The following is a 22,205-nucleotide window of genomic DNA, read 5'->3' as shown; positions in this document are numbered from 1 at the left end:
TCCTTAACCCTCTTCTTCTGTAGAATTAGATAGTAGTCCTCCCATCCCATCTCCTCCTTAACCCTCTTCTTCTGTAGAATTAGATAGTAGTCCTCCCATCCCATCTCCTCCTTAACCCTCTTCTTCTGTAGAATTAGATAGTAGTCCTCCATCCCATCTCCTCCTTAACCCTCTTCTTCTGTAGAATCAGGAAGGAGTCCCTTCTCCTCCCGCTACGCATCCTCCTACTCCCTACACCTCCCCGTATAACTAGGCAGGAGCACCCCTTCCTGTCACTTTCCTCGTTCCGCTCCTTCCCCCTCCTCCTGCTCCTCCCCTCTTCCTCTCCTCTCCTCTCCTCTCCTCTCCTCTTCCTCTCCCATCCTCCCCCCACCTCCTCTCCCCTCCTCCCCCCTCCTCACCGTAGAACCAGGCGATGCCGATGGCCTCAATAAGCACTCCAAAGAGAATGGATGTCCCAGCAGCAAAATGGTCCAGCAGAGTGAACACGTAGATACCACCCTGGAGAGGAGAGAGAAGAGAAGAGAGGAGAGGAGAGGAGAGGAGAGGAGAGGAGAGGAGAGGAGAGGAGAGGAGAGGAGAGGAGAGGAGAGGAGAGGAGAGGAGAGGAGAGGAGAGGAGAGGAGAGGAGAGGAGAGGTTCCATTTGATGTCTCATATTAGCCATGTGTCATTCATGCAAATTCCTTAGATGCTTGAGAAATAACTTTACACACACCTTTTTCGTCCACTTACATTAGTGACACAGAACAGTGAGATGAGGAAGGTGGACACAACGATGAAGAGGGTGAAGAGTTCCCGGTGTTTGTGGAGAAACTTGAACTCATCCATCAATCCTGTGATCACTGACTCCATCCCTCCCATCTAAAGACCAGAAACAGAACACAGAACACAGAGCACAGAGCACAGAACATAGAACATAGAACACAGAATCAGAGACCATAGAACATAGAACACCGTAATTTAGCTGAACTTGGTCCTTGCACTTCACCTATAGCAGGACTAGCCAGTCCTGATTCTGCTGGGTCGGACTAAAAGCCTGCACACCTGTTATCTCCCCAGGAGTAGGGTTTGTCACTGCTATCCTGTAGCATGTTGGCACCTCAGAAACTGGAGGTTCATCAGTTCATAGTTTGTTCTATAATGGTGAGCGGTGTACTCACAGCACTGTCGATGCCCAGAGTCAACAACATGATGAAGAAGATAACTGCCCACACTGATGATCCTGGTAATGTTGCAATGGCCTCTGGGTAGATGATGAACACCAGACCAGGACCTGTATGGGACACAACAACACAGATGAATGATTTAGTTATCTAGTGTTAATCAAACAGCTAGATCACATTGACATGACTTTTGTTTAATCATTTGTTTAATCAACAGCGGTGACAATGTCGACCACATGATTGATTTGTGCTGATAAACACATATAGATTTCCAATCAGCCCTGACACCAAGCCCAGAGCAGCTAAACATTTTGATGTAGATAAACAACATTTAATATTGCATGTCAGAAAGACAAGTGGACATGACATCAATTTAGAGATCCCACACACAAATAATGACTGGCTGAAAAATCTATTGGAAATGTCAATACATCTAACTATTTTTTTTATAAAGAACAAAACAATAATTTCAGGTCTCCATCATTATCTGAGAAAAGTGTCCAGAGCATTAAGACTACTGACCGTCTGTGGTCACCTTGTCCAGAGCATTAAGACTACTGACAGTCTGTGGTCACCTTGTCCAGAGCATTAAGACTACTGACCGTCTGTGGTCACCTTGTCCAGAGCATTAAGACTACTGACCGTCTGTGGTCACCTTGTCCAGAGCATTAAGACTACTGACTGTCTGTGGCCACCTTGTCCAGAGCATTAAGACTACTGACCGTCGGTGGCCACCTTGTCCAGAGCATTAAGACTACTGACCGTCTGTGGTCACCTTGTCCAGAGCATTAAGACTACTGACCGTCGGTGGCCACCTTGTCCAGAGCATTAAGACTACTGACTGTCTGTGGCCACCTTGTCCAGAGCATTAAGACTACTGACCGTCGGTGGCCACCTTGTCCAGAGCATTAAGACTACTGACCGTCTGTGGTCACCTTGTCCAGAGCATTAAGACTACTGACCGTCTGTGGTCACCTTGTCCAGAGCATTAAGACTACTGACCGTCTGTGGTCACCTTGTCCAGAGCATTAAGACTACTGACCGTCGGTAGCCACCTTGTCCAGTGGCACGCTGTGTTTATGGGACATGTAACCCAGGAAGGAGAAGATGACGAAGCCAGAGAAGAAGCTGGTGAGGGAGTTGATGGAACTGGTGATTATGGCATCTCTGGAAGAGAGAGTGTAGATAACAAGAACATATTCACATACCTGGTAGATCCAGAACAGACTGGTGTTAAAGACATGGCCAGTAGGTAATACTGTCCTCTATAGAACAGACTGGTGTTAAAGACATGGCCAGTAGGTATTACTGTCCTCTATAGAACAGACTGGTGTTAAAGACATGGCCAGTAGGTATTACTGTCCTCTATAGAACAGACTGGTGTTAAAGACATGGCCAGTAGGTAATACTGTCCTCTATAGAACAGACTGGTGTTAAAGACATGGCCAGTAGGTATTACTGTCCTCTATAGAACAGACTGGTGTTAAAGACATGGCCAGTAGGTAATACTGTCCTCTATAGAACAGACTGGTGTTAAAGACATGGCCAGTAGGTAATACTGTCCTCTATAGAACAGACTGGTGTTAAAGACATGGCCAGTAGGTAATACTGTCCTCTATAGAACAGACTGGTGTTAAAGACATGGCCAGTAGGTATTACTGTCCTCTATAGAACAGACTGGTGTTAAAGACATGGCCAGTAGGTAATACTGTCCTCTATAGAACAGACTGGTGTTAAAGACATGGCCAGTAGGTAATACTGTCCTCTATAGAACAGACTGGTGTTAAAGACATGGCCAGTAGGTAATACTGTCCTCTATAGAACAGACTGGTGTTAAAGACATGGCCAGTAGGTAATACTGTCCTCTATAGAACAGACTGGTGTTAAAGACATGGCCAGTAGGTATTACTGTCCTCTATAGAACAGACTGGTGTTAAAGACATGGCCAGTAGGTAATACTGTCCTCTATAGAACAGACTGGTGTTAAAGACATGGCCAGTAGGTAATACTGTCCTCTATAGAACAGACTGGTGTTAAAGACATGGCCAGTAGGTATTACTGTCCTCTATAGAACAGACTGGTGTTAAAGACATGGCCAGTAGGTAATACTGTCCTCTATAGAACAGACTGGTGTTAAAGACATGGCCAGTAGGTATTACTGTCCTCTATAGAACAGACTGGTGTTAAAGACATGGCCAGTAGGTAATACTGTCCTCTATAGAACAGACTGGTGTTAAAGACATGGCCAGTAGGTAATACTGTCCTCTATAGAACAGACTGGTGTTAAAGACATGGCCAGTAGGTAAGGGGCTTCAAAGGTATTGTAATTCACCAGCTCAGCAGCAGTTTGTCCCCTCTGTCATCCTCTCTATTAGAGACTATCAACACTGAGGCAGCATACCAAATATCACCCTATTCCCTACATAGTGCACTACTTTCAACCAGAGCCCTATGGGTCCTAGTCTAAAGTAGTGCACTATATAGTGAATAGGGTGCTATTTGGGACACGGCCTGGTTTGTTCTGGGCTTCTAGCTTACCTATAGCAGTTGTTGCTGAATTTGTTATAGCTGGAGAACGCTATTAGCACTCCAAACCCGACTCCCAAAGAGAAGCAGATCTGAGTGGCAGCGTCTATCCAGACCTACACAACAAACGGCCGGGGGACAGAGGACAAAAGACACGGGGAGAAAAAGGCTGTTATCAGAGATAATTGCAGGAAACTCGTTCAACAGAAAGATGAAAGACACTTGTGAATACGGGGTAATTTAGCAAATTGTTGCTGCATGCATGTGTCTAATCTAATTCTCAAATTGCTGCTTTGAGTCCTTAGCGGTCGTGCGTTGCTAGTGGAGGGGGGGGGGAAACAGCTGGAGATTCTTACAGCGCCCCTATTAAGGCAAATGATTCATATATACATTTCATCAGTCGGGATTTCATGGATACTGAAATATTAAATTGTTTATAATGAACCTTATATTTTCCTGCACTGAAAGAATACTTGTGGCTTTAAAATACAGCAATAAACATCAGCATAACTCTCTCTCTCTCTCACACACACACACGCGCACACACACACACACACACACACACACACACACACACACACACACACACACACACACACACACACACACATATACGATATATATATATACTGTATATATATGCAGGTAGCCTAGTGGTTAGAGCGTTGGGCCAGTAACCAAAAGATTGCTCGAACGAATCTCCAAGCTGTCATTCTGTCCCTGAACAAGGCAGTTAACCCACTGTTCCCCTGAACAAGGCAGTTAACCCACTGTTCCCCTGAACAAGGCAGTTAACCCACTGTTCCCCTGAACAAGGCAGTTAACCCACTGTTCCCCTGAGCAAGGCAGTTAACCCACTGTTCCCCTGAACAAGGCAGTTAACCCACTGTTCCCCTGAACAAGGCAGTTAACCCACTGTTCCCCTGAACAAGGCAGTTAACCCACTGTTCCCCTGAATAAGGCAGTTAACCCACTGTTCCCCCGAACAAGGCAGTTAACCCACTGTTCCCCCGAACAAGGCAGTTAACCCACTGTTCCCCTGAACAAGGCAGTTAACCCACTGTTCCCCTGAACAAGGCAGTTAACCCACTGTTCCCCTGAATAGGGCAGTTAACCCACTGTTCCCCCGAACAAGGCAGTTAACCCACTGTTCCCCTGAACAAGGCAGTTAACCCACTGTTCCCCTGAACAAGGCAGTTAACCCACTGTTCCCCGGGCGCTGTGGATGTTGATTAAGGCAGCCAGCGCTGTAAGGACTGGACCAGCGCTGTCTGTGAGAGACAAGGACTGGACCAGCACTGTAATACTAGTGTGTCTGTGAGAGACAAGGACTGGACCAGCGCTGTAATACTAGTGTGTCTGTGAGAGACAAGGACTGGACCAGCGCTGTCTGTGAGAGACAAGGACTGGACCAGCGCTGTAATACTAGTGTGTCTGTGAGAGACAAGGACTGGACCAGCACTGTAATACTAGTGTGTCTGTGAGAGACAAGGACTGGACCAGCGCTGTAATACTAGTGTGTCTGTGAGAGACAAGGACTGGACCAGCGCTGTCTGTGAGAGACAAGGACTGGACCAGCGCTGTAATACTAGTGTGTCTGTGAGAGACAAGGACTGGACCAGCGCTGTAATACTAGTGTGTCTGTGAGAGACAAGGACTGGACCAGCGCTGTAAGGACTGGACCAGCGCTGTCTGTGAGAGACAAGGACTGGACCAGCGCTGTAATACTAGTGTGTCTGTGAGAGACAAGGACTGGACCAGCACTGTAATACTAGTGTGTCTGTGAGAGACAAGGACTGGACCAGCGCTGTAATACTAGTGTGTCTGTGAGAGACAAGGACTGGACCAGCGCTGTAATACTAGTGTGTCTGTGAGAGACAAGGACTGGACCAGCGCTGTAATACTAGTGTGTCTGTGAGAGACAAGGACTGGACCAGCGCTGTAATACTAGTGTGTCTGTGAGAGACAAGGACTGGACCAGCACTGTAATACTAGTGTGTCTGTGAGAGACAAGGACTGGACCAGCGCTGTAATACTAGTGTGTCTGTGAGAGACAAGGACTGGACCAGCGCTGTAATACTAGTGTGTCTGTGAGAGACAAGGACTGGACCAGCGCTGTAATACTAGTGTGTCTGTGAGAGACAAGGACTGGACCAGCACTGTAATACTAGTGTGTCTGTGAGAGACAAGGACTGGACCAGCACTGTAATACTAGTGTGTCTGTGAGAGACAAGGACTGGACCAGCGCTGTCTGTGAGAGACAAGGACTGGACCAGCGCTGTAATACTAGTGTGTCTGTGAGAGACAAGGACTGGACCAGCGCTGTAATACTAGTGTGTCTGTGAGAGACAAGGACTGGACCAGCGCTGTAATACTAGTGTGTCTGTGAGAGACAAGGACTGGACCAGCGCTGTAATACTAGTGTGTCTGTGAGAGACAAGGACTGGACCAGCGCTGTAATACTAGTGTGTCTGTGAGAGACAAGGACTGGACCAGCGCTGTAATACTAGTGTGTCTGTGAGAGACAAGGACTGGACCAGCGCTGTAATACTAGTGTGTCTGTGAGAGACAAGGACTGGACCAGCGCTGTAATACTAGTGTGTCTGTGAGAGACAAGGACTGGACCAGCGCTGTAATACTAGTGTGTCTGTGAGAGACAAGGACTGGACCAGCGCTGTAATACTAGTGTGTCTGTGAGAGACAAGGACTGGACCAGCGCTGTAATACTAGTGTGTCTGTGAAAATCAATAAGGAAACAGACTTTTATCACCTCTGAATACTTCCCTTTGATCTCCCTATTGTCCTCTCTCTCTCGTTTTTCTCTCTCTCTTTCTCTCCCTCTCTTTCTCTCTCTCTCTCTCTCTCTCTCTCTCTCTCTCTCTGTCTCTGTCTCCCAATCTTTCTCTCTCTCTCTCTCTCTCTCTCTCTCTCTCTCTCTCTCTCTCTCTCTCTCTCTCTCTCTCTCTCTTTCTCTCTCTCTCTCTCTCTGTCTCTCTCTCTCTCTCTCTCTCTCTGTCTCTCATTCTCTGTCTCTCAGTCTCCCAATCTTTCTCTTTCTCTCACTCCTTCCTGTCCCCCCTATCTCTCTGTCTCTCCCCCCTCTCCCCCAGTCTTACCTGAGGCTCACAGAGTCGTAGGAAGTCGACGCTGAGGTAGGCCTTAATGCCATCCATGGCTCCAGGGAGGGTGACACCACGCAGCAGCAGGACAGTCAGGACCACGTAGGGCATGGTGGCTGTGATCCACACCACCTGCACAGGAACACATGGACTCAACAACCTGGCCCACTCTGTTCTATACACATGGACTCAACAACCTGGCCCATCTCTGTTCTGTTCTATACACATGGACTCAACAACCTGGCCCATCTCTGTTCTGTTCTATACACATGGACTCAACAACCTGGCCCATCTCTGTTCTGTTCTATACACATGGACTCAACAACCTGGCCCATCTCTGTTCTGTTCTATACACATGGACTCAACAACCTGGCCCACTCTGTTCTGTTCTATACACATGGACTCATAACCTGGCCCATCTCTGTTCTGTTCTACACACATGGACTCAACAACCTGGCCCATCTCTGTTCTGTTCTATACACATGGACTCAACAACCTGGCCCACTCTGTTCTGTTCTATACACATGGACTCATAACCTGGCCCATCTCTGTTCTGTTCTACACACATGGACTCAACAACCTGGCCCACTCTATTATGTTCTAGGCCAGGACTTAATACCCTGCTCATAAAGCTACAGGTAGTGGCCCTGTTCTGGTGTTCTGTTCTGCTCACTGGGCCAGGCCAGAGCTTTAATATCCAGAACGAGTGGACATTTTATGACAAACGAACCACATTTGAGACAGATGTACATTTATGTACCCTGAAACATTTACATATGGAGCCATCACAGATTTGGATGCTGAGGACCGTGGCAGCCATCTTACAAAATGTCAGTCAACAGTGACACAATTTCACTATTTTTAGATAAAAGTACTACATTTCAGCAAAGAGATATATTTATGTACACTTAAAATAGGTTGATATGGAGCCACTACAGATTCAGAGGGCCACCTACCTTCCCTGAGGTCTTGACCCCCTTCCAGAGGCTGAAGTACAGAACCACGATGACCACAGCTAGACAGGATGTCAGCTGCCAACGAGGCAGTCCCAGGTCAGCTATACCCTCACTGTCCTGTAGGTGGAGCACCCCACGCCTGGAACATAACAGTTATAACAGGTTATAACAATTAATCAACTAACAGCTAGGTAACTAACAGACCCAGGTCAGCTATACCCTCACTGTCCTGTAGGTGGAGCACCCCACGCCTGGAACATAACAGTTATAACAGGTTATAACAACTAATCAACTAACAGCTAGGTAACTAACAGACCCAGGTCAGCTATACCCTCACTGTCCTGTAGGTGGAGCACCCCACGCCTGGAACATAACAGTTATAACAGGTTATAACAATTAATCAACTAACAGCTAGGTAACTAACAGACCCAGGTCAGCTATACCCTCACTGTCCTGTAGGTGGGGCACCCCACGCCTGGAACATAACAGTTATAACAGGTTATAACAACTAATCAACTAACAGCTAGGTAACTAACAGACCCAGGTCAGCTATACCCTCACTGTCCTGTAGGTGGAGCACCCCACGCATGGAACATAACAGTTATAACAGGTTATAACAACTAATCAAGTAACAGCTAGGTAACTAACAGACCCAGGTCAACTATACCCTCACTGTCCTGTAGGTGGAGCACCCCACACCTGGAACATAACAGTTATAACAGGTTATAACAATTAATAAACTAACAGCTAGGTAACTAACAGACCCAGGTCAGCTATACCCTCACTGTCTTGTAGGTGGAGCACCCCACGCCTGGAACATAACAGTTATAACAGGTTATAACAACTAACAACCTACAACTAAAAACACAGCACACTGTTACCAATGACTAACCACAACAACTAACTAACAACCTATAACTAACAACACATCATACTAAGTGGAGAAATACTGCAGTAACTATCAACTAAGAATGAAGAGAAGAGAAGAAGTAGAAGAAGAGGTAGAAGTAGAAGAAGTAGAATAATAGGAAAAGGAGAAGAAGTAGAAGAAGTAGAAGTAGTAGAAGTAGAAGAAGTAGTAGAAGTAGAAGAAGAAGAAGAAGTAGTAGAAGTAGAAGAAGAAGTAGTAGTAGTAGAAGAAGAAGAAGAAGTAGTAGTAGAAGAAGAAGTAGTAGAAGTAGTAGAAGTAGTAGAAGAAGAAGAAGAAGTAGTAGAAGAAGAAGAAGAAGTAGTAGAAGTAGTAGTAGAAGAAGAAGAAGAAGTAGTAGAAGTAGAAGAAGTAGTAGAAGTAGAACAAGAAGAAGAAGTAGAAGAAGTAGAAGAAGAAGAAGTAGTAGTAGAAGAAGAAGAAGAAGAAGTAGTAGAAGTAGAAGAAGTAGTAGAAGTAGAACAAGAAGAAGAAGTAGAAGAAGTAGAAGAAGAAGAAGAAGTAGTAGTAGTAGTAGAAGAAGAAGAAGAAGTAGTAGAAGTAGAAGAAGTAGTAGAAGTAGAAGAAGAAGAAGTAGTAGTAGTAGAAGAAGAAGAAGAAGAAGTAGTAGTAGAAGTAGAAGAAGAAGAAGAAGAAGTAGTAGAAGAAGAAGAAGAAGTAGTAGCAGTAGAAGAAGAAGAAGAAGAAGTAGTAGAAGTAGAAGAAGAAGAAGAAGAAGTAGTAGAAGTAGAAGAAGAAGAAGAAGAAGTAGTAGAAGTAGTAGAAGAAGAAGAAGAAGTAGTAGAAGTAGAAGAAGAAGAAGAAGTAGTAGTAGAAGAAGAAGAAGAAGAAGTAGTAGAAGTAGAAGAAGAAGTAGTAGTAGTAGAAGAAGAAGAAGAAGAAGTAGTAGAAGTAGAAGAAGAAGTAGTAGTAGTAGAAGAAGAAGAAGAAGAAGAAGTAGTAGAAGTAGAAGAAGAAGTAGTAGAAGTAGTAGAAGAAGAAGAAGAAGTAGTAGAAGTAGAAGAAGAAGTAGTAGTAGAAGAAGAAGAAGAAGAAGTAGTAGAAGTAGAAGAAGAAGTAGTAGTAGTAGAAGAAGAAGAAGAAGAAGTAGTAGAAGTAGAAGAAGAAGAAGAAGAAGTAGTAGAAGTAGTAGAAGTAGAAGAAGAAGTAGTAGAAGTAGAAGAAGTAGTAGTAGTAGTAGAAGAAGAAGAAGTAGTAGTAGTAGAAGAAGAAGAAGAAGAAGTAGTAGAAGTAAAAGAAGAAGAAGAAGAAGAGGATACCTTTGTGTCAACTGAATGGCCTTGACTCAGACTAGATGAAATTGCTCCCAGGTGGAGATAAAGATAGTGACTGCCTGTCTGTCCATGACTCCATGACAGGCCTGAATTGTCAAAACAAACCGCCTTTGCTAAAAATATGAGACACCTGTTAATCTAACAAGAACACTGGATACAGTGTCTCCATGGACGACCAGGAGTATGAAGACATGGATACAGTATCTCCATGGACGACCAGGAGTATGAAGACATGGATACAGTATCTCCATGGACGACCAGGAGTATAGACACATGGATACAGTATCTCCATGGACGACCAGGAGTATGAAGACATGGATACAGTATCTCCATGGACGACCAGGAGTATAGACACATGGATACAGTATCTCCATGGACGACCAGGAGTATAGACACATGGATACAGTATCTCCATGGACGACCAGGAGTATGAAGACATGGATACAGTATCTCCATGGACGACCAGGAGAATGAAGACATGGATACAGTATCTCCATGGACGACCAGGAGAATGAAGACATGGATACAGTATCTCCATGGACGACCAGGAGAATGAAGACATGGATACAGTATCTCCATGGACGACCAGGAGTATGAAGACATGGATACAGTATCTCCATGGACGACCAGGAGAATGAAGACATGGATACAGTATCTCCATGGACGACCAGGAGAATGAAGACATGGATACAGAATCTCCATGGACGACCAGGAGTATGAAGACATGGATACAGTATCTCCATGGACGACCAGGAGAATGAAGACATGGATACAGTATCTCCATGGACGACCAGGAGAATGAAGACATGGATACAGTATCTCCATGGACGACCAGGAGTATAGACACATGGATACAGTATCTCCATGGACGACCAGGAGTATAGACACATGGATACAGTATCTCCATGGACGACCAGGAGTATAGACACATGGATACAGTATCTCCATGGACGACCAGGAGAATGAAGACATGGATACAGTATCTCCATGGACAACCAGGAGTATGAAGACATGGATACAGAATCTCCATGGACGACCAGGAGAATGAAGACATGGATACAGTATCTCCATGGACGACCAGGAGTATGAAGACATGGATACAGTATCTCCATGGACGACCAGGAGAATGAAGACATGGATACAGTATCTCCATGGACGACCAGGAGAATGAAGACATGGATACAGTATCTCCATGGACGACCAGGAGTATGAAGACATGGATACAGTATCTCCATGGACGACCAGGAGTATGAAGACATGGATACAGTATCTCCATGGACGACCAGGAGAATGAAGGTATGGATACACATAGACCAGGATGTGAACCTCTGGCTCTCTCAGGCACAATGTCTTCTGGGTCCAGGTTTCAAATAAAGTCTGATTATGAATGTGCACATTTGTGTAATTTAATGCCAAAGAGAGAAAAAGGTGAAGCTGGTCCCTCTCAAAATGCCCATACTTGACATGAACAAAGCAACAATACTTTAAGAAAGAAGTCAACAGTCTCTGTTCAGACTTGGATCTAGAGACGAAACACAAGACTCACTCAAAGTACTCGGCTGCGGGGGTGGACTTGTGTGTGTCGTTGAGGGAGTTGTTGAAGGCCCAGAGGTCCGAGCAGTTGGGGCTGTTCCAGGTGTTGTTGCAGTGGACCCAGGGTAGCTCCCCGGTGAAGGAAGAGAACAGGTAGAACAGGGCCCAGGCTATAATCACGTTGTAGTAGAAGCCCACATACAGACTGATCAGGATCACTGTGAAACCAACACCTGGGGAAAAGGCGAAAGGTGAAAGGTCATAGTTCAAGATCACAATGGTTTAGAATACAGGCTCAGACTATAGCAGAGGTAGACAGAAAACACAAAACAGGGCAAAATATCACAGTAAATAATTGATATCAGCTGGAAGTATCACAAAGGCCAAAGGTCATATCTGCTCCTGGATACCTCAAATAAAACCACCTACTTTGAACGTCAACACTCTAAATTCTTACATATTTACATAATACTTCACAAGTAAACTAGGCAGAAGACTTGATAACACAGAATTTAAAGAGCGCTTAAAAAAATAACAAGACAAACTTTCTAAAGGTTGGCCTCTGCGGTCTCCTCTCTACGCTTTATTTATCCCCAGATCTGCCCTTTCTGAGCATTTAGCACCGTGTCCACGCTCTACTGTTCACTTTCATCATAACCTTTAGGACTAACTGGTGTCCATCTCTTTCATTCTGATGGCGATATGATGTCCTGGCTCTTTTTCATCTAGAAGAAGTGATATTTATTGAGGCAGAATCATTAGCATCACCAGTGATCATGTCGTCTTTTCAAAACATTGATCGTTAGGAAAAATAAATATGTGGATCAGATGTAATTGCAGCGATTCCCTGTTGAGTGACAGCTGCTATTCTCTCTGTCTCAGCTAGGGGGCTGGGTGCATGTGAGACTGCTGATTAAAACGTTAACATCCAATACTGACACTCAGTCAGGGACACTAAGATAGAGACAGATAGACTGGCGGATGGATGAAAGGATAGATGGCTGGATGGCTGGATGGATGGATGGCTGGGTGGGTGGCTGGATGGATGGATGGATGGATGGATGGATGGCTGGATGGATGGGTGGTTGGCTGGATGGCTGGATGGCTGGCTGGGTGGGTGGTTGGCTGGATGAATGGCTGGATGGATGGATGGCTGGGTGGGTGGTTGGCTGGATGAATGGCTGGATGGATGGATGGCTGGGTGGGTGGTTGGGTGGGTGGCTGGGTGGTTGGCTGGGTGAGTGGGTGGATGGGTGGCTGGATGGATGGCTGGGTGGTTGGGCGGGTGGGTGGGTGGGTGGGTGGGTGGTTGGATGGATGGAAAGACCGGCTGCCTTCAAACTTGGTTTGATGTTATCATCTATGCATAGCCACTAATAACTATACCTACATGTACATATTACCTCAACTAACCGGTGCCCCCACACATTGACTCTGTACCGGTACCCCCTGTATATAGCCTCCACATTGACTCTGTACCAGTACCCCCTGTATATAGCCTCCACATTGACTCTGTACCGGTACCCCCTATATAAAGCCTCCACATTGACTCTGTACTGGTACCCCCCTGTATATAGTCTCCACATTGACTCTGTACCGGTACCCCCTGTATATAGTCTCCACATTGACTCTGTACCAGTACCCCCTGTATATAGCCTCCACATTGACTCTGTACCGGTACCCCCTGTATATAGCCTCCACATTGACTCTGTACCGGTACCCCCTGTATATAGCCTCCACATTGACTCTGTACCGGTACCCCCTGTATATAGTCTCGCTATTGTTATTTACTGCTGCTCTTTAATTACTTGTTTTATTTCTTATTCTTATCCGTATTTCTTTTAACTGCATTGTTGGTTAGGGACTCGTAAGTAAGCATTTCACTGTAAGGTCTACTACACCTGTTGTATTCAGCATTTCACTGTAAGGTCTACTACACCTGTTGTATTCAGCATTTCTCTGTAAGGTCTACTACACCTGTTGTATTCAGCATTTCTCTGTAAGGTCTACTACACCTGTTGTATTCAGCATTTCACTGTAAGGTCTACTACACCTGTTGTATTCAGCATTTCACTGTAAGGTCTACAACATCTGTTGTATTCAGCATTTCACTGTAAGGTCTACTACACCTGTTGTATTCAGCATTTCACTGTAAGGTCTACTACACCTGTTGTATTCAGCATTTCACTGTAAGGTCTACTACACCTGTTGTATTCAGCATTTCACTGTAAGGTCTACACCTGTTGTATTCAGCATTTCTCTGTAAGGTCTACTACACCTGTTGTATTCAGCATTTCTCTGTAAGGTCTACTACACCTGTTGTATTCAGCATTTCACTGTAAGGTCTACTACACCTGTTGTATTCAGCATTTCACTGTAAGGTCTACAACACCTGTTGTATTCAGCATTTCACTGTAAGGTCTACTACACCTGTTGTATTCAGCATTTCACTGTAAGGTCTACTACACCTGTTGTATTCAGCATTTCACTGTAAGGTCTACTACACCTGTTGTATTGGGCATTTCACTGTAAGGTCTACACCTGTTGTATTCGGGCGCATGTGACTAATAAAATTTGTTTTGATTTGATTAAAAACAGAAACACCATTGAAACAAGGACTTTACCTCACTACGTTACACTGAAACCTTTAAGTGGAGAGACTATGAAACCTCCCCCAGACAGTAAACACATTAAATAGTGACAGGTCAACAACAGCAGATCAATGTCCAGAGCACCGCCTGCAGCACCGTGGTTATGATGGAGGAGGGGGGTCCAGAGCACCGTCTGCAGCACCGTGGTTATGATGGAGGAGGGAGGGGGGTCCAGAGCACCGTCTGCAGCACCGTGGTTATGATGGGGGGGGGGGGGTCCAGAGCACCGCCTGCAGCACCGTGGTTATGATGGAGGAGGAGGGGGTCCAGAGCACCGTCTGCAGCACCGTGGTTATGATGGAGGAGGGGGGGGGTGGTCCAGAGCACCGTCTGCAGCACCGTGGTTATGATGGAGGAGGGGGGGGTCCAGAGCACCGTCTGCAGCACCGTGGTTATGATGGAGGAGGGAGGGGTCCAGAGCACCGTCTGCAGCACCGTGGTTATGATGGAGGGGGGGGGGGGGGGGGGGTCCAGAGCACCGCCTGCAGCACCGTGGTTATGATGGAGGAGGGGGGGGTCCAGAGCACCATCTGCAGCACCGTGGTTATGATGGAGGAGGGGGGGGGGGGGGGTCCAGAGCACCGTCTGCAGCACCGTGGTTATGATGGAGGAGGGGGGGGGTCCAGAGCACCATCTGCAGCACCGTGGTTATGATGGAGGAGGGGTCCAGAGCACCGCCTGCAGCACCGTGGTTATGATGGAGGAGGGGGTCCAGAGCACCGTCTGCAGCACCGTGGTTATGATGGAGGAGGGGGGTTCCAGAGCACCGTCTGCAGCACCGTGGTTATGATGGAGGAGGGGGGGGGGGTCCAGAGCACCGTCTGCAGCACCGTGGTTATGATGGCGGGGTGGGGTCCAGAGCACCGTCTGCAGCACCGTGGTTATGATGGAGGAGGGGGGTCCAGAGCACCGTCTGCAGCACCGTGGTTATGATGGAGGAGGGGGGGGGGGTCCAGATTACCGTCTGCAGCACCGTGGTTATGATGGAGGGGGGGGGGGGGGTCCAGATTACCGTCTGCAGCACCGTGGTTATGATGGGGGGGGGGGGGGGGGTCCAGAGCACCGTCTGCAGCACCGCGGTTATGATGGAGGAGGGGGGGGGGTCCAGAGCACCGCCTGCAGCACCGTGGTTATGATGTAGGAGGGGGGGGTCCAGAGCACCATCTGCAGCACCGTGGTTATGATGGAGGAGGAGGGGGGTCCAGAGCACCGTCTGCAGCACCGTGGTTATGATGGAGGAGGGGGGGGGGGTCCAGAGCACCGTCTGCAGCACCGTGGTTATGATGGAGGAGGGGTCCAGAGCACCGCCTGCAGCACCGTGGTTATGATGGAGGAGGGGGTCCAGAGCACCGTCTGCAGCACCGTGGTTATGATGGAGGAGGGGGGTTCCAGAGCACCGTCTGCAGCACCGTGGTTATGATGGAGGAGGGGGGGGGGTCCAGAGCACCATCTGCAGCACCGTGGTTATGATGGAGGAGGAGGGGGGTCCAGAGCACCGTCTGCAGCACCGTGGTTATGATGGAGGAGGGGGGGGGGGGGTCCAGAGCACCGTCTGCAGCACCGTGGTTATGATGGAGGAGGGGTCCAGAGCACCGCCTGCAGCACCGTGGTTATGATGGAGGAGGGGGTCCAGAGCACCGTCTGCAGCACCGTGGTTATGATGGAGGAGGGGGGTTCCAGAGCACCGTCTGCAGCACCGTGGTTATGATGGAGGAGGGGGGGGGGTCCAGAGCACCGTCTGCAGCACCGTGGTTATGATGGCGGGGTGGGGTCCAGAGCACCGTCTGCAGCACCGTGGTTATGATGGAGGAGGGGGGTCCAGAGCACCGTCTGCAGCACCGTGGTTATGATGGAGGAGGGGGGGGTCCAGATTACCGTCTGCAGCAACGTGGTTATGATGGAGGGGGGGGGGGGGTCCAGATTACCGTCTGCAGCACCGTGGTTATGATGGAGGGGGGGGGGTCCAGAGCACCGTCTGCAGCACCGTGGTTATGATGGAGGAGGGGGGGGGGTCCAGAGCACCGTCTGCAGCACCGTGGTTATGATGGAGGGGGGGGGGGGGTCCAGAGCACCGTCTGCAGCACCGTGGTTATGATGGGGGGGGGGGGGGGTCCAGAGCACCGTCTGCAGCACCGTGGTTATGATGGAGGGTCCAGAGCACCGTCTGCAGCACCGTGGTTATGATGGAGGGGGGTCCAGAGCACCGCCTGCAGCACCGTGGTTATGATGGAGGAGGGGGTCAGGCACCATCTGCAGCACCGTGGTTATGTGGAGGGCCAGAGCACCGTCTGCAGCACCGTGGTTATGATGGAGGAGGGGGGGTCCAGATTACCGTCTGCAGCACCGTGGTTATGATGGAGGGGGGGGGTCCAGATTACCGTCTGCAGCACCGTGGTTATGATGGGGGGGGGGGTCCAGAGCACCGTCTGCAGCACCGCGGTTATGATGGAGGAGGGGGTCCAGAGCACCGCCTGCAGCACCGTGGTTATGATGTAGGAGGGGGGGTCCAGAGCACCGTCTGCAGCACCGTGGTTATGATGGAGGAGGGGTCAGAGCCGTCTGCAGCCCGTGGATGGAGGAGGGGGTCAGAGCACCGTCTGCAGCACCGTGGTTATGATGGAGGAGGGTCAGAGCACGCCAGCACCGTGGTTATGATGGAGGAGGGGTCCAGAGCACCGTCTGCAGCACCGTGGTTATGATGGAGGAGGGGGTTCCAGAGCACCGTCTGCAGCACCGTGGTTATGATGGAGGAGGGGGGGTCCAGAGCACCATCTGCAGCACCGTGGTTATGATGGAGGAGGAGGGGGTCCAGAGCACCGTCTGCAGCACCGTGGTTATGATGGAGGAGGGGGGTCCAGAGCACCGTCTGCAGCACCGTGGTTATGATGGAGGAGGGGTCCAGAGCACCGCCTGCAGCACCGTGGTTATGATGGAGGAGGGGTCCAGAGCACCGTCTGCAGCACCGTGGTTATGATGGAGGAGCAGAGCACCGTCTGCAGCACCGTGGTTATGATGGAGGAGGGGGGGTCCAGAGCACCGTCTGCAGCACCGTGGTTATGATGGCGGGGTGGGGTCCAGAGCACCGTCTGCAGCACCGTGGTTATGATGGAGGAGGGGGTCCAGAGCACCGTCTGCAGCACCGTGGTTATGATGGAGGAGGGGGGTCCAGATTACCGTCTGCAGCAACGTGGTTATGATGGAGGGGGGGGGTCCAGATTACCGTCTGCAGCACCGTGGTTATGATGGAGGGGGGGGTCCAGAGCACCGTCTGCAGCACCGTGGTTATGATGGAGGAGGGGGGGTCCAGAGCACCGTCTGCAGCACCGTGGTTATGATGGAGGGGGGGGGGTCCAGAGCACCGTCTGCAGCACCGTGGTTATGATGGGGGGGGGGGGGGGTCCAGAGCACCGTCTGCAGCACCGTGGTTATGATGGAGGGTCCAGAGCACCGTCTGCAGCACCGTGGTTATGATGGAGGGGGGGTCCAGAGCACCGCCTGCAGCACCGTGGTTATGATGGAGGAGGGGGGGGTCCAGAGCACCATCTGCAGCACCGTGGTTATGATGGAGGGGGGGTCCAGAGCACCGTCTGCAGCACCGTGGTTATGATGGAGGAGGGGGGGGGTCCAGAGCACCGTCTGCAGCACCGTGGTTATGATGGAGGAGGGGGGGGGGGGGGTCCAGAGCACCGCCTGCAGCACCGTGGTTATGATGGAGGGGGGGGGGGGGTCCAGAGCACCGCCTGCAGCACCGTGGTTATGATGGAGGGAGGGGCGTCCAGAGCACCGTCTGCAGCACCGTGGTTATGATGGAGGGGTGGTCCAGAGCACCGTCTGCAGCACCGTGGTTATGATGGAGGGGGGGGGGGGGTGTCCAGAGCACCGCCTGCAGCACCGTGGTTATGATGGAGGGGGGGGGGGGGGGTCCAGAGCACCGCCTGCAGCACCGTGGTTATGATGGAGGGGGGGGGGGGGTCCAGAGCACCGCCTGCAGCACTGTGGTTATGATGGGTGGGGGGGGGTGTTAGAATGTGACAGAGAAGGTCACATTTCTTCTTTTGACACTTGTCATGTTAATTGGATGGTTTCCGCTCACCGGAGTGTTTATCGATGTGTTGGAAAGTACGGGAAGATTGGCCCAAAATGGGTTTATCACCAAAGACAGAGAGACTCTAAAAGCCAATTTTCAGTCTTCCATCTGACTGGCGTTGTTTGGGTATAAACAATGGTAGTTATCTTAACACACACACACACACACACACACACACACACACTCACACACACACACACACACACACACACACACACACACACACACACACACACACACACACACACACACACACACACACACACACACACACACACACACACACACTCTCTCTCTCTCTGTCTCTCTCTCCTACCTTTGAATATGGGGCAGATCTTCCAGACGCCAGCAGCGCCCTCTCTGTTGTATTGTCCCAGAGCCAGTTCCATATAGAACAGAGGCATGCCTGCTATCACCATGAAGAACAGGTAGGGCACCAGGAACGCTCCTACAGGGAATAGAGAGACATAAGGCTACATTAAGGCTTCATAACACATACAGTACATAGCATATTCATAACAATACAACATTCTATCACCATAAAGAACAGGTAGGGCACCAGGAACGCTCCTACAGGGAATAGAGAGACATAAGGCTACATTAAGGCTTCATAACACATACAGTACATAGCATATTCATAACAATACAACATTCTATCACCATGAAGAACAGGTAGGGCACCAGGAACGCTCCTACAGGGGACAGAGACACAGGACAGGATGACATGACATAGTACATACATAATGCCTTCATAACACATTCATAGCCTATACATAGCGGTATCACCATGAAGAACAGGTAGGGCACCAGGAACGCTCATATAGAGGACAGAGAGAGTACCTACATAATGGCTTTATAACACAGTCATAACCTATACATAAGCAATTCATAAGCATGTCTGCTATCTGCATGAAGAACTGGTAGGGCACCAGGAACGCTCCTATACGGCACAGGGCTTCATAAGGCGCATAAGGGCTTCATAACACAGGCATAACCATACTTAGAGCATTGATAGGAACAGGTAGGGGACCAGGAAAGCTTATTTTGAAGGCAGAGGGACAGGACAGGATGAATGACATAGTCTTGCCCGGCCATCCTTTCCATTCTGATCTAGTTGAGCCTGAGAGTCTGAGGCTAGACATGACAATACATGACAATAACGGTAGGGACATCTTATTTAAATGGAACCTACTTAAGGGCTTCATTAAACATTCATTACCATGCATAGCACATTCATATGCATGTATGATGAAATTGAATTGAAATTGAATTGAACCAACATCCTGCAAAATAATGAAAATGCAAGAACAAAATGCTATACTGTTATTTGACCAACTCAGTTAGCGTTCTGTGTTAAACAACCGTAATAGGTGGAACTAATTGTTGTAGACAATCAGCAGTTTGATCAGCTGGGGAGATCTCTTTAATCTTTAAAGGGTAAGGTCTCACACACCCCATCATCCCTACCGCCTGCTCAAACACACATAGATAAGGATTCATCATCCTCTCTCTCTCTCTCTCTCTCTCTCTCTCTGTCTCTCTCTCTCTCTCTCTCTCTCTCTGTCTCTCTCTCTCTCTCTCTCTCTCTCTCTGTGTCTCCCTGTCTCTCTGTCTCTCTCTCTGTCTCCCTGTCTCTCTGTCTCTCTCTCTGTCTCTCTCTCCTCTCTCTCTCTCTCTCTCTCTCTCTCTCTCCCTGTCTCTCTCTCTCTCTCTCTCCTCTCTCTCTCTCTCTCTCTCTCTCTCTCTTCTCAATTCAATTCAATTCAAGGGGCTTTATTGGCATGGGAAACATATGTTTACATTGTCAAAGCAAGTGAAATGGATAAATAAAAGTCAAATAAACAATAAAAATGAACAGTAAACATTACACTCACAAAAGTTCCAAAACAATAAAGACATTTCAAATGTCATATTATGTATATATACAGTGTTGTAACGATGTGCAAATGGTTAAAGTACAAAAGGGAAAATAAATAAACATAAATATGGGTTGTATTTACAATGGTGTTTGTTCTTCACTGGTTGACCTTTTCTTGTGGCAACAGGTCACAAATCTTGCTGCTGTGATGTCACACTGTGGTATTTCACCCAGTAGATATGGGAGTTTATCAAAATTGGATTTGTGTCTGTTTAATCTGAGGGAAATATGTGTCTCTAATATGGTCCTACATTTGGCAGGAGGTTAGGAAGTGCAGCTCAGTTTCCACCTCATTTTGTGGACAGTGTGCACATAGCCTGTCTTCTCTTGAAAGTCAGGTCTGCCTACGGCGACATTTCTCAATAGCAAGGCTATGCTCACTGAGTCTGTACATAGTCAAAGCTTTCCTTAAGTTTGGGTCAGTCACAGTGGTCAGGTATTCTGCCACTGTGTACTCTCTGTTTAGGGCCAAATAGCATTTTAGTTTGCTTTGATTTTCTGTTAATTCTTTCCAATGTCTCACGTAATTATCTTTTTGTTTTCTCATTATTTGGTTGGTTCTAATTGTGTTGCTGTCCTGGGGCTCTGTGGGGTCTGTTTGTGTTTGTGAACAGAGCCCCAGGACCAGCTTGCTTCTCCAGGTTCATCTCTCTGTAGGTGATGGATTTCTTATGGATGGTTTGGGAATCACTTCCTTTTAGGTGGTTGTAGAATTTAATGTCTATTTTCTGGATTTTGAAATGTAGTGGGTATAATTAGCGGACACCAGACCTCACAACCATAAAGGGCAATGGGTTCTATAACTGATTCAAGTATTTTTAGCCAAATCCTAATTGGTATGTCGAATTGATGGCATAGAAGGGCCTTCTTGCCTTGTATCTCAGATCGTTCACAGCTTTGTGGAAGTTACCTGTGGTGCTGATGTTTAGGCCGAGGTATGTATAGTTTTTTGTGTGCTCTAGGACAACGGTGTCTAGATGGAATTTGTATTTGTGGTCCTGGCGACTGGACCTTTTTTGGAACACCATTATTTTTGTCTTACTGATTTACTGTCAAGGCCCAGGTCTGACAGAATCTGTGCAGAATATCTCTCTCTTTCTTTGTCTTTCTCTCCATCTCTCTTTCTCTCTCCCTCCCTCCATCTCACCTCCTCCGTTCTTATAACAGAGATAGGGGAACCTCCACACACTCCCTCCCTCCATCTCACCTCCTCCGTTCTTATAACAGAGATAGGGGAACCTCCACACACTCCCTCCCTCCATCTCACCTCCTCCGTTCTTATAGCAGAGATAGGGGAACCTCCACACACTCCCTCCCTCCATCTCACCTCCTCCGTTCTTATAGCAGAGATAGGGGAACCTCCACACACTCCCTCCCTCCATCTCACCTCCTCCGTTCTTATAACAGAGATAGGGGAACCTCCACACACTCCCTCGCTCCTTCTCACCTCCTCCGTTCTTACAACAGAGATAGGGGAACCTCCACACACTCCCTCCATCCATCTCACCTCATCCGTTCTTATAACAGAGATAGGGGAACCTCCACACACTCCCTCCCTCCATCTCACCTATGTTCTTATAACAGAGATAGGGGAACCTCCACACACTCCCTCCCTCCATCTCACCTCCTCCGTTCTTATAACAGAGATAGGGGAAGCTCCACACACTCCCTCCCTCCATCTCACCTCCTCCGTTCTTATAGCAGAGATAGGGGAACCTCCACACACTCCCTCCATCTCACCTCCTCCGTTCTTATAGCAGAGATAGGGGAACCTCCACACGTTGGCCAGGTCCACAGCGAACCCTATCACCGACAGGAGAAAGTCGATCTTCTTCCCCCAGGTCTCCCTCTCTTCTCCAGGGACAGGGGTGTGTCCGTGACTGGGGCCCAGAGCATGGCCGTGGCCGTGGGGGTGTCCAGCAGGGCTGACCAACGAGGAGGTGGTGAACTGGACCCCGTTGTGCTCCTTCACCAGAATCAGCTCCACCTAATATATCAGAATATATGTCATGTAGCTATGTCATCTACAACCACTCCACATAATATAT

At 48.4% G+C, this 22,205-nt stretch overlaps 1 protein-coding gene across 1 annotated transcript in view; it reads right to left on the bottom strand.

The window, feature by feature from the left end:
* LOC123733257 (sodium-dependent dopamine transporter) overlaps window positions 1-22,205 on the bottom strand; it is an 80,316-nt gene that overhangs the window by 7,558 nt on the left and 50,553 nt on the right. Inside the window, exons 2-11 of the mRNA XM_082959121.1 lie at window positions 21,898-22,144; window positions 18,556-18,687; window positions 11,515-11,734; window positions 7,767-7,905; window positions 6,808-6,942; window positions 3,704-3,807; window positions 2,208-2,332; window positions 1,163-1,275; window positions 735-863; window positions 402-501 (exon numbers count right to left, since the gene is read on the bottom strand). Of these exons, the coding sequence (XP_082815247.1) occupies window positions 402-501; window positions 735-863; window positions 1,163-1,275; window positions 2,208-2,332; window positions 3,704-3,807; window positions 6,808-6,942; window positions 7,767-7,905; window positions 11,515-11,734; window positions 18,556-18,687; window positions 21,898-22,144 (1,444 nt within the window). The remainder of the gene's footprint in view (window positions 1-401; window positions 502-734; window positions 864-1,162; window positions 1,276-2,207; window positions 2,333-3,703; window positions 3,808-6,807; window positions 6,943-7,766; window positions 7,906-11,514; window positions 11,735-18,555; window positions 18,688-21,897; window positions 22,145-22,205) is intronic.

This window comes from Salmo salar, chromosome 02 (assembly GCF_965601325.2).
Source record: "Salmo salar chromosome 02, fSalSal1, whole genome shotgun sequence".
In the NCBI taxonomy this organism is placed as follows: domain Eukaryota; kingdom Metazoa; phylum Chordata; class Actinopteri; order Salmoniformes; family Salmonidae; genus Salmo; species Salmo salar.
Note: the sequence above shows the minus strand (reverse complement) of the source record. Positions and strands in the feature narration are given on the sequence as shown.